General features: G+C 51.8%; 4 protein-coding genes across 4 annotated transcripts; 3 read left to right on the top strand and 1 right to left on the bottom strand.

Annotated features, from left to right (window-relative positions):
* The first annotated feature begins 1424 nt into the window (after nucleotides 1-1424).
* Nucleotides 1425-7474, top strand: NCU03591 (ATP-dependent bile acid permease). Its single transcript, XM_955542.2, has 2 exons — nucleotides 1425-1923; nucleotides 2011-7474. The coding sequence occupies exons 1-2, from the start codon at nucleotides 1856-1858 to the stop codon at nucleotides 7055-7057; spliced, it is 5115 nt and encodes a 1704-aa protein (XP_960635.1). The 5' UTR covers nucleotides 1425-1855; the 3' UTR covers nucleotides 7058-7474.
* A 104-nt stretch (nucleotides 7475-7578) lies between these two features.
* Nucleotides 7579-9527, top strand: NCU03590 (hypothetical protein). The gene is made up of 2 exons (XM_955541.2): nucleotides 7579-7765; nucleotides 7981-9527. The coding sequence occupies exons 1-2, from the start codon at nucleotides 7669-7671 to the stop codon at nucleotides 9252-9254; spliced, it is 1371 nt and encodes a 456-aa protein (XP_960634.1). The 5' UTR covers nucleotides 7579-7668; the 3' UTR covers nucleotides 9255-9527.
* NCU03589 (hypothetical protein) lies at nucleotides 9319-10599 on the bottom strand. Its single transcript, XM_955540.2, has 2 exons — nucleotides 10286-10599; nucleotides 9319-10179 (listed from the first exon to the last, which is right to left on the bottom strand). Exons 1-2 carry the CDS (start codon nucleotides 10296-10298, stop codon nucleotides 9509-9511), a joined length of 684 nt encoding a protein of 227 aa, XP_960633.1. The 5' UTR covers nucleotides 10299-10599; the 3' UTR covers nucleotides 9319-9508.
* A 153-nt stretch (nucleotides 10600-10752) lies between these two features.
* Nucleotides 10753-12252, top strand: NCU03588 (FPD1). Its single transcript, XM_955539.2, has 2 exons — nucleotides 10753-11093; nucleotides 11174-12252. Exons 1-2 carry the CDS (start codon nucleotides 10816-10818, stop codon nucleotides 11868-11870), a joined length of 975 nt encoding a protein of 324 aa, XP_960632.1. The 5' UTR covers nucleotides 10753-10815; the 3' UTR covers nucleotides 11871-12252.
* The last annotated feature ends 5349 nt before the right edge of the window (nucleotides 12253-17601 follow it).

Raw genomic sequence — 17601 nt, 5'->3', positions numbered from 1 at the left:
ATTTAGAGGGGGATGGACCACGAATGAGCTGAAGATGAAGCGATTGGGATGTCAATTGAAGGGTGATATTGGAACTTGGATTTATACAGATCGCGGATGGCTTACCAGAACTGAACTACTCTCCAGGTCCAAAAACAATCCAAGGTTGGTTGTCATGCCAATACTGTACAGTAATTGCCATGTTACGAAACGGCGGAGTACGGTATGTGGTGGAGGTTCGGTTGTTTGGTTGGGATACGTACCCGTTAGGTTGTGCATGGACACAACTGAAGGACCCTTGTTTCCGTGTCCTTCTTGTTAGCTGTCACATGGATGGCTCGCAGCTGGTTATCTTCAGTTGGGTTGTCCATCACAACGGGAACCCCTTCCACCTCCCCTTGTGCCCGTCGACAGATGTGTTTTGCGCAACCTGATCGGCTGTGATTGTTCCATTCGAATGTGATTCAAGAAAAAAGAGGTTGACTTGTCCTGATTGTATCATCCAAGGTCAAACTGACAGGTTGACAATGCGACGCCATAGGTAGGTAGGTAGGTGGCTCGAGCGTTGTGTCCCCCTCCCGCCCAGTTCCCAACTCCAATTCCCAAGTCCCAAACCCACATAGTTTCCCCAGTTGTAGTCCCAGCTTCCGGGGGTCCGGATTCCACTTGGGCACTTAGAGACGAAGCGCCAAATGCGGAGGAGGCTGGAGTCTAAGAGTAGTGTACAAGTACTGCGTCAGACACAATCAAGGGTCTTCTGGTCCAATCAAAGTTGTAATCGATCTGAAGGCGGGACAGAAAGCGATAAGAAACCGCAACGGTGGGAGACACTTCCTACGATGAGAATATAATGTGTTGGTGATAGGCATCAATGAAGAGGTCGTGGTGGTGATGATGCTGATGATGACGAGCCTCGAAGCCCACAATGAGGTGTGATACGGCCAACATAAGGAGTTTATACATCTGCCTGGCCGGAAAACAATAATGTTCAGTTGCTTCGAGATATCGATGTGTTACCGGCTGTTTAGTCGATGGGGATTTTGTGATGTATAATACAGCCATCTTGATGCGACCTTCCCCTTCGGGCCTTGCCGTCTTACATAGCTTCAGTCATGTTCTTTTGACTCGGCAAATCAAGCCCGGAGCACCAGTCTAGCGTAGTGGAAGATGAATTTTCTGGTTTGTCAAGGACCAGTCCCAGACCACAAGAAACAAACGATACATACTGAAAGGCCACCGCTTGTTGATTCCAAATGATCACAAAAAAGTCTTTCAATTGACAACTGGCAGGTCTAAAGACGAGATCCATAGCCCCACTATCAAGGCTAAAAAGCCCCCCAAAAACACTAAAGAGGTGTCCAATCGACCCCACCGGCGTGCCGGGCAATTGCTCATCGCAACAATACTGGAGGGTAGGTTGCAGCAGGCAGACCTCGCGCTGACCACTCACCCTCATCCACAGCGGGGAACGACAGGCAACTTCAGTACGGCGAATCCCAGCCAAGACCAGAGAACCAAGGCCCATCCCGTCATCCACCCACGACTGGAGTTGCTTGCTTCTTATCCAACTTAAAGTCGACCGAGTTCCGGAAAATTCATTCCTCTCGAACCTCGCTCGCTCTCGAGGAATTCCGTCTTCCTTCGCCGCATACTTCTTTAGCCCGCCAGAGAATATCAACCTCTCGACGGCCCCAACCAACCCTCAGCCGGACTTTGCGACAAAACAGCAAAGTTCCGACGTCTTTTTTTTGGGCTGTATCACCCGCTGTCCCGAGACATCATCAACGTCCAGGCCATTGGAAAAAAAATAAAAAAAAAACACACCTCCTCTGTCTCCAGCTCGCTCGCCACACGAAGGCGCTGCTGAGCGCGCGAAATGGGTTTCGCTCAGTGCGGGTGGCCGATATGGCGGACCGACGATTTCACGCCATGTTTCCAGGAAGAGTATGTCCCAACAACGCCATCGCCAGCTTTGCGCTTATCTTCCCTCATCTTGACCACCGCCGACCGCTAACAAACTTGTTTCCACAGTTACCTCAAGATCCTCCTACCATTGATCGTCGTAGGGCTGTCCCTACTACGACTTCTCACCTCAAATCTCCTCCGAGCTGCCAAGCTAAAACCGAACCACGGGTACGATCGCGTCGCCGATAACGAGCAGGACCGCACCTACTTACCCAGAGACGAAGAACCGGTCGACGAGAGTGACGAAGATGAAGCGCTGACTATGAATGGCGGCCGCCTTGCACTGGCCAAGGTCACTACCAAGGGCTCCATCGTGCAGGCTGATACTCCTGCCGGTCAAACTGCCCTTACCGTTATCGAAATCCTCGCCATTGCCGGTCTGGTCGGTGTCAATGTTGTCGCCTTGGTTCTCGAAGCCTACAGCGGCCATCACGGCAAGATTGCCGCCATTGCTGGTCTCAGTGCTTGGACCTATGTCCTGATTCTCGCCGCGCTGCGTCTCATTCTCAGAAACACCCAATGGCGCGCATCGCACCTCTGGAACCACACGGCTGCCATCTACTCTGCCCAGTGGCTGTTCTCGCTCATTGGCTTCCGCTCCGTCATTGTCCATCCTGCGACGCAGCTCAGGCAGACTTTGACCATCGTCGATTTCGCTTTGACCTCGCTCCTCTTCTTCATGTCGATCAGCACACGCAAGGGAAACAAGACGGTCATTCTCGAGTGGGAGGACGGTATCCAGCCCAGTCGCGAGAACTTGGCCTCTCTCTTCTCCCACTTCACTTTCGGCTGGGTTGACTCCATCATGTGGGAAGGCTGGAAGGAGCCGTTGACTGCCGACCGGGTCTGGAATTTGCTTCCAACTGACAAGGCCGCCACCGTTTTGGCCAACTACCGCCAAGTGCAGAAGACCACTTCGCTGGCTTACCACCTCTTGAGCTACTTCAAGGGTATGGTTGCTGCGCAGGCTGCCTGGGCTATTATGTCGGGCGCCTTCACCTTTGCACCCACCCTGCTACTCAAGGCTATCCTCGAATATGTTGAAGACCCGACCCAGGCTCCCCGCAACGTTTTGTGGCTCTATGTGATCCTCCTCCCTATCACTGATATTGTCCGCTCTGTTGGAGACGCTCAGGCCCTCTGGATCGGTCGCAAGATTTGCATCAACATCCGTGCTATCCTTGTCGGTGAGATTTACGCAAAGGCGCTTAGAAGAAAGGCTGCCGCCGGTAACGACAAGGTTCTCGGCGAAGACAAGAAGGATGAAGCTCCCGCCAAGAAGGGTTTCTGCGCAAAGCTCAAGCGCGCTTTGGGTCTTGCGAAGGATGACAAGAAGGCTAATGATCAGTCTGCGGCTGAGACTGCCGTTACAAAGGCCGAGGATAAGGCCGCCGAGGCTGATGAGCAGGCCAATCTGGGAACCATCACTACCTTGATGTCCGTCGACAGCTTCAAGGTCTCTGAGGTCACTAGCTACCTTCATTTCCTCATTGCCTCGGCTCCTACACAGCTGATTGTAGCCATTATCCTGCTTTATAGCGTCATGGGCTACAGTGCCATCCCTGGTTTCATCATCATGGCTCTGCTCCTTCCTGTCAACATTGGCTTTGCCAAGAGTTTCCAGTATACCCAGAAGAAGATCATGTCGGCTACTGACAAGCGCATCCACACCACGAACGAAGTCCTCCAAAACATCCGGATCATCAAGTACTTTGCTTGGGAGCACAGGTTTGAGACCATTGTTGATGAGAAGAGACGGGCAGAGCTCAAGGCCTTGCGGGCTCGGTACATGGTCTGGGCTTGCGCAGTAGCTGTCTGGAACACGGTTCCTATCCTCATCACCTTCTTCACCTTCTTTGTCTACACCGTCATCGAGAAGAAGCCGTTGTATCCCTCCATCGCCTTCACCGCCATTTCTCTGTTTATGCTGCTCCGATATCCGCTTGACCAGCTCGGAGACATGATTGCCCACGTTCAGGAGTCCAAGGTGTCTGTAGACCGTATCGAGGAGTTTTTATCTGAGGAGGAGACCGAAAAGTACAAGCAACTGGGTCAGGACAGCGTTGACGAGAACGGCAACAAGATTATTGGTTTCAGGGACGCCAGCTTCATTTGGGGCGGCAGGAACACTGTTGCTAAGGACGGAAGCTTGGCTTTCCGCCTCCTTGACCTCAATATCGAATTCCAGCAGGGCAAGCTCAACGTCATCACTGGCCCCACGGGATGCGGAAAGTCCTCTATGCTTATGGCTTTGCTTGGTGAGATGACCATTCTCAAGGGTCGTGTCTTCCTTCCCGGAGGCCGCAGCCGTGAGGATGTCCGCCCCGACCCCGAAACTGGCCTTGCCGACACGTGCGCCTATGTTGCCCAGCAAGCCTGGCTTGTCAATGGTTCTATCAAGGACAACATTCTTTTCAGTGCACCGCTTGATGAGCAGAGATACAAGGACGTCATTGTTGCTTGCGCTCTGGAGCGTGATCTGGAGATTCTTGATAACGGCGATGAGACCTTGGTCGGTGAGAAGGGCATTACCCTCTCCGGTGGCCAGAAGCAGCGCATTTCGCTGGCTCGTGCCGTCTACTCCAACTCTAAGCACCTTCTTATGGATGACTGCCTTAGCGCCGTTGATTCTCACACCGCTCAGTGGATATTCAGCAACTGCATCATGGGTCCTTTGATGAAGCATCGCACTTGCATCCTCGTATCTCACAACATCCCTCTCTGCGTTCCTTTCTCCGACTTCGTTGTCCAAATGGCCAATGGTCGTGTTACTGCACAGGGCTCCCCTCAGGAGCTCATCGCGGCTGGCAAGTTCGGCGAGGACCTCGCCCAAAAGTCCTATCCTGGCTCCGCGCATGTCTCTCGCGTCCCTTCCCGGGTTCCGTCTAGTGTCGGAGAGGAAGGTGACCACACCATGATCAACGAGGCCGACGGCAGTGAATCTCAGACTAAGGCTCAGACGATCAAGAAGGAGCACAAGAAACAGGATGCTATGGAAGAAAGCAAGGCTACTGGTGCTGTTAAGTGGCCTGTCATGAAGCTCTACCTTACCGCTATGGGTAAATGGTGGTTCTGGGTTTTATCCGCGGTTGTTTTTGGCGCTCAGCAGTTCTCTGGTGTCGCCACCAGTCTGTGGATCAAGGAATGGGCTAACCAATACGCTATGGACGAGGTTGTTGCACCCACCTTCAACATGAACTCGCAGAGCTATTCCAGCCAGACCGTCTCACCTACCTACTTTGCTTCGATCGCCACCTACATCAAGGGCAACGACAGCAACACTTTCTCGACCACCTCGAATAGTGATGTCAACGTGGGTTACTACTTGACCATGCTGGCCATCATCGGTATCGGTGGCGCCGTTGCTGCTTTCGCCAGGGACATGTGGATTTTCTTCGGTTCCTTGACTGCCTCGTGGAAGCTCCACCAGCGTCTGATGCGTGCCGTCGCTGGTGCCCGTTTCAAGTTCTTCGATGTCACCCCTCTCGGACAGATCATGAACCGATTCAGTAAGGACTTGGAGGCTATTGACCAGGAGGTTGCGCCTATTGCTATTGGAGTCATGAGTTGTGTCCTCGGAATTGGCGTCACCGTTACTTTGATTGCCTGGATTACTCCCGGTTTCTTGATTGCCGGTTTCTTCATCACCATCCTGTACGTTTTCCTTGGCGCCTTCTATCTCCATGCCTCGCGCGACCTGAAGCGCCTGGAGTCCGTGCAACGCAGCCCTCTTTTCCAGCAGTTCGGAGAGACTTTGAGCGGTGTCGTCACCATCAGAGCGTATGGTGCTGAGAGACGTTTCATTCGGGAAAACTTTGCCAAGATCAACGCTCAGATCCGCCCGTTCATCTACCTTTGGGCTGCCAACAGATGGCTCGCTTTCAGGACTGATGTTCTTGGTGATCTCGTTGCTTTCTCTGCTGGAGTCTTCGTCATTCTCAGCCTCGGCAAGATCGATCCTGGTTCTGCGGGTATCTCTCTCAGCTATGCTATCGGTTTTGCGGATAACATACTCTGGCTGGTTCGTCTTTATGCGATGAACGAGCAGAACATGAACTCCGTTGAGCGCATCAAGGAGTACCTTGACGTCGAGCAAGAGGCCGTGGCTGTTGTTGAGGACAACCGTCCGCCTGCGAACTGGCCTGCCCACGGCTCTGTCGAGTTCATCAACTACACTACACGCTATAGAGCTGAATTAGAGCCCGTGCTCCGCAACCTTACCTTCAAGATTGAAGCCCACGAGAAGATTGGTATTGTGGGCCGTACTGGTGCTGGAAAGAGTTCCCTGACTTTGGCCATTTTCCGTGCTCTGGAGGCGGATGAGGGCAAGATCCTGATCGACGATATTGATATTGGTCTGATTGGTCTCCGTGATCTCCGTGAGGCTCTCACCATCGTTCCTCAGGAGCCTACGCTCTTCATGGGTACCATCCGGACCAACCTCGACCCCTTCAACATGTACACTGATGAGGAGATCTTTGCCGCTCTTCGCCGCGTGCACCTGATCAAGGCTGATGAGGTCATCCCTGGTGCCGTCAGCACCGCCCTTCTTCCTCAGACCCCCGTTGCTCCTGAGAGCGAGTCGGAGCCTTCTCGTCCCGCCACTGCTACCAACAAGAACATCTTCCTCGACCTTTCCTCTCCCGTCACCGAGTCCGGCAACAACCTCTCGCAGGGTCAGCGTCAGCTTCTTTGCTTGGCACGCGCCATGCTCAAGAAGCCCACTGTTCTCGTCATGGATGAGGCCACCGCCTCGATCGACTACGCCACCGATGCCGCCATTCAGGAGACCATCCGCGAGTTGACCAGCACCATCATCACTATTGCCCACCGTCTGCAGACCATTGCCGACTATGACAAGGTCCTTGTGCTGGACAAGGGCAAGATTGTCGAGTACGCACATCCCTGGGAGCTGATGCAGAAGACCGATGGCAGCTTCAGGAGTATGTGCGAGATGAGCGGTGACTACGACACGCTGGTCAAAATCGCCAAGAAGGCGTACAAGACCAAGCAGTTGGTTGATATTGATGAAGAGGATGAACAGCCGAGCACGGCTACCACTGCTGAGGGAAGCGGGACTGGAGATGAGGGAAAGAAGGATGGGGAAAACTAAATTCCTCTTGGAGATGCTGAAAGGAAAGTGACAGATGCAAGTCAAAATGGGATTAAGTCATGTTATAAAATGGCCTGATGGATCATGGAGTATGATTCAGAAGGGTATAGACCAACGAATGATGAGATGGAAACTCGGGATGGAGGGGGTGTCTTTTTTCTTTCTGGGTTGGGTTCAGGATGATGGAGGAAAACAAGAGCGCATATTTCATTTTGGTGCTTAACACATTTGCTTTGAGATGATAGACATCATCGACAGCGGGCATGGATGATGTAGTGTATATACAGAGATCAGAACTACGAATATGATCGCTGAAACCTGTGTAAATAAATGTTGGTGATGGCGACCGAACGAAGTCCATGGATAATATGCGCCACATACTATGTACCAGTAAGCCACCAAGATCCACTTTTCTGCGCCAACTCCCTATCCCCCGTTCCACTTGCTGTGGCGTCACGGTTCAACGGTTACTTACCATAGGCAGGTGTCACTATCATCCCCATGCTCATCTTGCTACAGTACACCACTTGGCGACTTACTTTCTCGGAGCCCCTCACTTCAACAAAACAACAAACCCATCTTTTTTTTTCTTAGTTAAGAACCTTGACAAAATGGTGCCTACCAAAGTGGAAGAAATTGGCAACCCGCGCCGAATCCTAGCCGTCGCCCTCACCGACTCCTCAGACCATCTCGGTGCCGTCATCAGAGGTATGCCATGCCACCTCATGTTCCTTCATTCTGCCCTTCTCCCCTCTCATTACTACTTCCCCATATCTTTCCCATTCTCGCATACATAACCAACCAGCGCTTTACCTTTTACCACCACTTTCTCTTTCTCCCCCCCCCCCCCCCCCCCCCCACCCCCCTCTCAAACATTTTTATTTTTTTTATTTTTTTCTTCCCCATTAATTAACAAATAATAGACCTAACCGGCACGGCCCCCACTCCCCAACAACAACAACAACCACAACCACAACCACCCTCACAAGAAGAAGAAGACGAAGAAGAAGAACAAAAAGATTCATCAGAACACACGGCAACGGAACCTTCCCTTGCAGGAATCACTCACCACCTCTCTCTCTCTACACCTTACTACACTGCATCCATCCCCATCTGGCTAGACCTGATTTCTTCGCCTGCCGACTGGTCAGCGAGCTTTTTGAGCGAGGAGGCGAAGGAGGTGCTGGGGGTTTTGGGCGGGGTTGTTTGTGTTTTTGAGATTCCTTTTTCATCATCTGGGTCTTCTATATCTTCTTCTTCTTCTTCAGGTGGTGAAGATGATGCCAAGGTGAAAGCGGCACAGAAAGAAAAGACGAGGGAGTTGATCAAGGGGGTGGGCAAGGTGGTGCGGGAGGGACTAGGTGGGTGGGAGTGGGAGGGTGTGGGGTTGGCTGTTGGCGTTACGACAACAACGGCGACGGCGACGGTGTCATCAGATATCGGTGGTGGTGGTGATGGTGAGACTACTTTTGCTGAAATGGACGTCGACATGGAAGATGAGATTAATGAATGGGATGACTTGTGTGCGGAGTGGGGGTTGGAGTTTGTTCATCATCGGGTTGGTGGCGGCAACAACAACAACAGCAAGAAAGGGGAGGAGAAGAGAAACGAATTCGGCGAAAAGATGGGCATCGCGCGAGTCCTGGAGGCACTGCAGTCTAATGACTGGTCAGGCGGAGACGGCGACGAGGGCGACAACAATAACAACAACCACAATCGTGGGCTGTTCGACGAGTCTGAAGACGAAGAGGACTACGTTGATGAACACGACGGGGATGCTGAGGATGAGTTCGATCTTGGCTTTGGGTACACCAAGAAGCAGAAAATGGAAATGCGGAAGGCGTTCCTGAAGGGGGCTGAAGATTCGAATAGGACGGCGGAAGAAGACTTGGAGGCGTTGAAGAGCGTGACGCAGACAACAGAAGGGCAGGAAAAGGCGACGAAGAAAGGTGAGGAGAAGGGGGAATCCGCTGCTGTTGCCACAGACGTAGCAAAGGCTGGACCGAGCGCTGAGTCTGAGTCTGGGGCAGACAAGGTAAAGGAGGAGGAAGAAGAGATAGGAGAGGAAGATGTGGAGAAGATCGCCAAGATGATGCTCAAGTTGCAAGCTGTTAGGGATATGAGCGGCACAGTACCGGAGGAGCAAAGGAGGAAGTTGGCGTTGAAGGCCGTCGAGGAGGTTATGAGGGAGTTGTGATGTCGATCAAGATATGGCACAGGCAGACGCTTCTCGCTGATAGTTTCTGTCACACGCAGTTCATCAGGTCGTCAACTACATCCGCCTCTCCATGTTCAAATGTCTTTGTGGCCACCTGTTCGCTCCCCAACCTATTTTGCTACGATACTTCGCCGGGCTATGAGGTAGTGGTGCAGAGTTTGAAAGAATCGTGTCACCGATACTGGATTTCCGTAATCGCAAACTCACATCGCCAAAAACTTGCAACCAGACCATCACCTTTGACCCATCCCCACCACCCCAAACGCCCTGTCCAACTCCTCGCCTTGATCTGGCACCGCCATCTCACTTGGACCCCCATTTCCGTGCCCCAACCCAAACCCTTGCCCACCAAACCTTTGAGTCAACCCAGCGATACTGCCATCCTTCCCCCCATTTCCTCCCTGCTGCTCGTCACTCTCACCATCTTGCGCATCCAGCAAACTCCCTCCACCATTCCCTCCTTTGGTGGAGCTGGAGTTCCCACCCTTCCGCTCCGGCTCCAACAACCTCGCCTCACTATCCAACCACCCCGGCGCCACCCGTCTCTTCTCAGCCAGCTCCCTTTTCTTGATTCTCTCCTCGAAAGCCTTCAGCTCCGCGCTGGCGTCAGACTGCAACTTGGCGACGTGCGCTTGTAGAGCTTGACATGAGGCGATGATGTCGTCTGGGTGGGCGGCGTGACCGGACGCAGGGGAGATGATGTATTTTGGTTTGTTGTTGGAGGACGCTGATGCTGTTGGGTCGCCTCCTTCGGATTGGTTGGGGGTGTTGACGCCAACGCCGGATGGAGAGGGCGGGAGGGCGCTTGGCATGGGCTTGTAAGTGTAGGGTAAAGTGACGGAGGAGGGGAGGGAGACGAAGGGAGAGACGGTTAGGGGGAGTTGTTGGAGGAGGGGATGGGTTCCTGGGTAATGAGAGGGGGTGTTAGTTAGGATGTTGTTAGGAGGGAGAGGAAGGATGGGAAAAAGAAAACAATAGCGAGGGGGGAGGGTTGGGGGTGGGCGACTTACGGTTGTCGTGCATTTTGAAGAGTTGTGGTAGGGGAATTCTGCGAGGCTGAGAGGTAGAAGTGATGTTTCAGGCCGGACGAAGGACCTTGAGGACTGGGACCACGACGGGTGGCAGAGGATAGATGAAGTGCTTGAGTACCGTCTATCTGAGGGCTCAGGTTGCAGTACTTCGATGTGATTGCAATAGTATCTCAATCGAGGTAGTTCCGCCTGTGTCGTGAATCTATTTCGAGGTTCCTATCCGAGTCGAGGGAAGCGATGTTGACGTTGTTGAACTTGGATGCGCGGGGATGTTCCAGTCTGGTGCAGTGGGCGATGATGAGTGTCGATGGAGCTACAGGGGTCATTCCACAGCGGGAACGATAAACTGATAAGCCCCATAATGGAGCAAATCGGACCCACTAAAAGATATGTAGGTCGCCCAGAGCCCCAGAGCTTCTGGAGCTTTAGCAGCTTCACAACTTCAAGCTCGCAGAGGTAACTTGTACGTAATTCTACACCAAAAAACACAACCTTAACAAACCAACAAAATGGCTCCTACCACGATCCGAACGCCGCCCGCTCTTGCGGACTTCAAGCCTCTTGAAGAGCACCTCCGGCAAACTCCCGAGACATTCTTTGGCGGAAAGCCAGTCCTCTACTACCATGCGACCGGCGCAAAGGCCTGGATTCCCAAGTCGCAGCGCGGCAGGTTGCCCTTCTTCCCGGCCGACCTCGAGGCCGAACCTACAGCTCCTGAAAGTGCCGCTTTGAGTGAGGGTGCTGAGGAAACCGTTGAGCAGAAAGTTGATCTCTACGTCAACTCCCAGTATGTCCATGTGCTCTCTAACCGTCAAGGTCCTCACGCGCTGGAACAAAAGTTGACAACCCCACCCCTCCTCTTTGCAGAAACCTCACGATATTTTCACCTTCCGCCGAAGTTGGCTTTGAGATCCCCTACCCCGTGATTAGCATTCACGCGATCAAGACCATTGGCACCGGCGAAACAAAGTACCCCTCCGTCTTCCTCCAGCTCGAGCTCTCCCCCGACGGCGGCGCCGACGACGACGACTTTGAAACCGTCGAACTCACCCTCATCCCCCAACCTGCTCCTGCCACCGAATCCCAACAAACCGAAATCGAGGAGGAGCCAACAATCGGCAAGAAACAACCCGACAATGAAGCAACAAAACTTTACAAAGCCATCTCCGCTTGCTCCGATCTCAACCCCGACCCCGTCGAAGAAGGCGACGAAGACGAAGATTACGACGATGACAGGATAGTCTTTGAGGGCGATGCCATCGAAGGTTTCCAGGGCGTGTTTGCGGGGTCGAATTCGGGAGGTCTGCCGCCGCCGATGCCTGGTAGTTCCGGGTGGATCACGGCGGAGAACGTGCACGAGTACTTCGATGAACAGGGGAATTGGATCGGTGGCGAGGAGGTTGAGATCGAGATCGAAGGAGAGGAAGACGGTGGCGTAAATGGAGGAGAGCTTGGAGAAGGTGCTGGTACCGTGAGGAGGAGGGAGGATGTAGAGGATCCGGCTGGTGGTGGAAGTGGAGAAAAGGAAGATCAGGGTGAGAATAAGAGGGCTAGGATTGAGTAGGGAACTCAAGGTCAAGCGAAAGCGCCCAGTAGACGCCTGTGCGTTCCGGCTGTTGGAGTGGACATGGCTAGGACTGGGTACAATGAGCTTGGTATACTTCTGGGGATGGTCGTTGGTATCGGTCTGAAAAGAGAGCGAGACGAAAGAAGGTGCATCAAAATTCACAATCAGCGTGTTACGTACGGGCGGGCTTAGTACTCATGATTACTGAAAATGATTGCCGGTGCGTGAGTCTTATACCTGATCCGTGTATTGACATATCCGCCTGGTTACCTACCCCGTAAACTTTGGTAACAAACGGCGAAGCACTTGAAAGCAGGGCAGGCCGCTGCCTTGTGATAATTCACCGGACGTTTGCGATATGCCCGTCCACAAAATCCACAAGACTTTACGATCAGGGCACATTCAAGTTGTCCAACCCTTTTTCCTTTCTTCTCCTATCGACCTCAAATCAGCATTTTGAGTCCGCGATGCTCCAATTCCTGCACCATCAATCTTGCCATTCTGTGTTCTGCTTCCTCTTGTTTCTATTTGATCTCTGCTCACCTTTTATTACCCTTTTCCTCCTTTTCTTTCCTCTCAATACATTCTTCTGCATCCTCGCTATTTCTCCCTCTTCAACCTGCCTTTTCCTTCCCCCCTTCATCCTTCATTTCCTCCGTACTTGCTGGTGTTCTAGGCTTCATTGCTCAAGATGCCACTTACAAGCAATTTCAACCTGACACCATGCTACTATGCCAATTTGATAGACTGCTTCGCTAAGTCAATGTCAACGTCCACGTCCACGTCCACCCAGCCCACCATCATCCACGTAGGAGGACCTGTGCAAGGCCACCAAACGCAGACTGCAATGGTGGCTGACTGGAGTTGACTGCAGGTTCTCCAATACCATGCATCACATTACGGTAGTGTTTTCTAAGATATAACGAACAAGCCGACAGGTTATGCACTTATCGGTTGTACCCGTTAGGGGAGAGGACAGCTCTGCCTGTGTCTCCAATTCTGCTCCAGCAAAGGAAGCGTGTTCTCGCTCCGCCCCTGCCTTATCCGAAGGGCGTCCTGAATCCCCCTTCGCCCACCACCTCCATTTCTAACTCTCGCTCTCGTTTATTTTGTTTCTTGGCGTACCTCAGCTGCAGGTGGCCCGAATTTTGAGGCACAACCGTAGTCACTGGACAGGAAAAAGGTCAGTCATCTTCTAGTATGCAACCCTATTTAGAACTTGGCAGACGTGGCAGTGGCTGACAATTGGACTTATGTTTCTTAAAGCACGAAGGGCTGCGCAACATTTTTACCGCAGCGTTGACAAGGGGGTACAATATTCGCCGTCTTCGATACTGCGAATAGAAGGCCAGTCATCCTGTGCCTATGCACTGCCTCCCAGTACCAAGATTTCGGCAGGTTTATGAGAGCCAAGTACATCCTCTCCTCTTTCCCGCCCCCCCCCCTCCCCCCCCCCCTCCTAAAACAAAAGAAGAAAAAGAAAATATTGTCTTTCAGTCAATTACCAACGCTTACCAGCTTGCAAGGCTTCTCTGGTCCCTGTTCGTGCTACAGAACCACACTACGACGTACGGTGATAGGGAGGTGCCGTCATGGCACAGGTGCATGAACTCGGGAGGGCGAGACAAGAACATCGATGGTTCAACCTGAGCGGCTGAGGTGCTGTATCGCATCCCCTTGGCATACAATCAGCGCTTCACACAGTGAATCTCCACGTCTACGGCATCAACTTTGCAAAGGTACCCACATATCCACAAGGCATTGACATGATGGCGGAGTTGGCTAACATGTGTTGAGATCAAGGCCTGGACAGCTGGACAATTGGTAACAGTCGGGTGCTATGCCTGATGTTAACTATCTTTGCTACCTCTCCAGGCACCTAGACTGGAGTGGGCATCGTGAGGGCGTCGACGAGACTAGCACCAAGTCACAGTATTCTGAACTTGCACCTACCCGGCGAGCCACGCCAAGTGCTTGCTTCTCGACTATCTTGCAGTCTCCGCCGCCATAATAGCCTACCTTTTCAGGCCAACCTCCCCTTGCAGTAATGCCGTGGAAAGATCATGCAACTATCTTACCTATCAAACTTGTCTCTGCACGCAGATGTTGAGGCTTTTGGGGCTTACCCACGTTATCTCGCCCCCTTTACCTGATCTTCTTCCTCGCCATCGACGCACCGATGCCGAGCATTCTTCCTATATCACTAACAACAGATCCATATCTCTCCACAGACCAACTATCGCCACCAGCAGCGAGATGACGGCGACGACGAACTCCAGATCCGAGCATACCTACGCAGTTCCCCCACATATCACTTCCGTCTGTATCTAGCAGAAGCACGGCAACCGAGCTGCAAGATACACCTCGGATTTAAGCCGTAGATGCGATGGAGTTGGCACCACGGCGCTCCCCACTTACCCCTCTCACCTACCCCCCCAGATTTAGACATAATGCAATCACTTCGAGGGGTGGCACGATCGTAAACAAGTGTTTGTGATTGGCAAGTTATAACCGAAATTTTGTCACAGAGCCTGTGCAAGGTCCAGCACGTAGTAAGCACGTACCCTCGGCAATTGAACTGTGTCATCCAGGGTCTTTGCTTCTACTTGAGGCTCTTCCTGGCGTGGCCTACAGTAGTAGAAAACACACATATGTGTGAGACGACAATGCGAAGCTAAGATGCGGTCCTTGGATATTGCTATGCTGTCCTCCCGTACATCCCCAAGTCTTGTTTCCTTGTCTCTCTTGCAGAAAATGCTCTTGGCCCTATTTTCCTGCTCCGAGGTTGGATGTTCTTACACATTTTCCTTAGTTTTTTTTTTTCTTTCTCTTTTTTTCCCCCCTGCCTCAAACAACATCCCGCCTTTTGTCCCATCGCAGGCTCTCCACTACAAGGTGCAAATTCTGCTTCCGCCAAGCTGAGTGTCATTCAGAAGGATTTGGCATTCACTTCTGTTTCTGGTCCCTAGCAAGCCGCTTGTCCTCCCCTTCAACTTCTCAACTTTTCTATCTTCCATTACCTTTACTTGTCACATCATATGTTGTCTCTAGCAGACACAACTGGGGAGTCCCTTTTTGATCTATCTCTCTCTTCCGTACCGGAAAGCATCTTCTCGACACTCATTTTCCAACGATGCGACACATACCTTACCTACTATCGACCGTAGTGCCGGCGACCACTCGATCTCCTCCGTTCATCAAACAACGAACAGAAAGAACAAGGAAGCGAAACAACGAAGAAAATGAAAGCAAGACATACCCGTTGCTGTGAGGAAGAATCGGTCTTTGACCCCAACTCTGTTTCACAAAAACTATTGTACGAAGTAGAGTTAGGGTAAAATATAGGATCCTTCTCCCCAGAAGGAACCCAAAGATAGGAAGAACAAAACATATACAAACGAGGCGTTCTAGAAACCTATTGTCTTCTCCATAGACATTCAGGTTGCAACATGGCCTCAACAAATGAACGGTATAACAGTTTACGCCCTTTTCTGTTGGTTTTTATTATCCTTCATTCTTATCTCTTGGTTGTTGCAATCACTAGCTCCATGTTCACGGCGCTTCCGTTCCTGTTTCTCTAGTTAGAGGTAACTAGAATTATCTAAAGTTTCCACATAGTGATGTCGTTGGTAAGATCTAGATGACAGGCATGTTCCCGTGACTGCAAACGAAGCGGGACATGCCTGGTACATGACATCTCCGCCCGCCAAGTTTGTCTGACGAACGTAGGCTCGTCTTTGAAAGACGGTTGTGTTCGAATCTCATCAGACATGACTCCTGGTCCAGACATCATTTCCATCAAACTACTTCTACCCTAAGGCTTCTAAATGGTTCCGGACCGAGGACAATGTCTCAAGTGACCCTCTAGACCTGTAACCCATATTTCTTTCTCTTTCAGTCTTCATCCACGAACCAAGTCACCTATTCGGACCCGCTAAGGACTAGAAAGACGAATAAGTGTACGATACGATGGCGAGACGAGACCGCTGTCACCCCCCAATCCGCCAAAGACGCAGTACATCACGCAGCAGACCGAGGACTCGCTCGAACTGAAGACGCTGGACACCTTGCTGGGCCACTACAACTGACGAGTGATAGCACGTTATTTCAACTTCAACCGCACAACACACTTCGATGTCTTTGTCTGGAATCCTATGTCTTCTTTGATCGACCTCCTTGGATGCCATGTCCTCATTTTCAGACCTCACAAACCCCACCGGACGATCCCTGACCTTCCAGAAACACGACACGTATCTCTGTTTGAGCTTTTGGATACCTGTCCGTCTCCCTATGAAGAGAGAAGGGGGATATGAGGGAGATGGGAGAGAGAGAGAGAGAGAGAGAGAGAGAGAGGAGGAAGAAGCGGAGAGAAAGAGGAGGATAAGACAGAGAGGGGCGAGGGGGAAGGGGGGAAGGGGTGAAGGGGGAGGAAAAGATATAGAGGAAGGAGAACTCGGCACCCACGATGCCTCGAGAACATTCTAAACGCCACCGAGACTTTCGACACACCACCTGCAGCACTGCCCTCTCTTTTACGACAAGCTCAGTCAGAGCGAGCTTGCCCCCCATGGAAGCACAGCCACGCATCCCAGCTATTTCCAATGCCGAGCCCAATCACAAGCCAAAGTTCGAAGCATCGTGCTTATGCCGATGCCTGTCCGAACTGGTCTTTACATGATGGGGCACTTCCGATGACTCTCTCAAGACATTGAGAAAGCAGCAAGCTATGGAGATCAACGCCACTAGCCAAGGACACCCCTAAACGCATTCTACCAAGGGCTATATACCCCATCAGCGAAGCTGTCGATGCAAGCCAGGTCTTTTGTTGCCTGCACAAGAACCTGTGAGTGTCGGAGTTCCAACTTTGAAGCACATTAGGCAAGTTCGAACTTGTTTGAGAGCATTTATGCGGATGAGAAGTTTTGTAGGGCTGATCCGCAGACACAGAACATTGGGCCAACAATTCATTTAAAGTCAACACACACGCTCGGTCTCCCTTTTCTTCCTTCCTTGATCGCCACGTTGCCTCTTCAGCGCGATGTTTACCTATTCTGAGGGTAGACATGTAGTACCAGCAAGGAGTATCATCATGTCCACCGTCGTTGCGACGGGCGTTCTGACAACACAGCCTGAATATACGACCTGCAGGTACGTTCAAAAGCTTCTCTTTCTGTGCTTCTACTCTTCGGCCCGGAGCCACATTGCAACCAGCCGTTGATAGACTCGCCTCTTGGATACCTCCTGAGGCACCAACATGACCACATCACTCCCCACACAAAGCTGCTCATCGTCTTTATTAGCACGCGAGAAGATGCGTTATGTGGTCAGATCAAGGAGGTATGTTGTTTCCCGGCGTCTCCCCACTTATAAAAATCCCAGTAAATCACCACCTTGTCCTTGAAATTGGCCCTCCCAGCAACCGGTTCAATATCAAGACTACCACAGACGATGGCTGCCACAGCTACAGCAACTGGGACTCGACACCCACGCCACAACGGTAGGTATGAAGACTTGAGACGGTCAAGGCGCTGTAGCAAGCTCTCTGTCCGTTTAGGTCTTTGATCAGCAACTCCCGCAGGTGAATGACGACCCATTTATGAAATCTTGATCGTAAGTACCGTGTCCCTGAAGCCCGGAAACCCCTAATTTCATGTGTATAGCACGCCATATTCTACAGATCCGGGTGAGGCTGCATTGTGAGGAATTCTGTGAGAAGTGACGCCGCCAA

The sequence above is a fragment of the Neurospora crassa genome, linkage group V (genome assembly GCF_000182925.2).
Source record: "Neurospora crassa OR74A linkage group V, whole genome shotgun sequence".
Taxonomy (NCBI): Eukaryota; Fungi; Ascomycota; class Sordariomycetes; order Sordariales; family Sordariaceae; genus Neurospora; species Neurospora crassa.
This window is presented reverse-complemented; position numbering and strand designations above follow the sequence as displayed.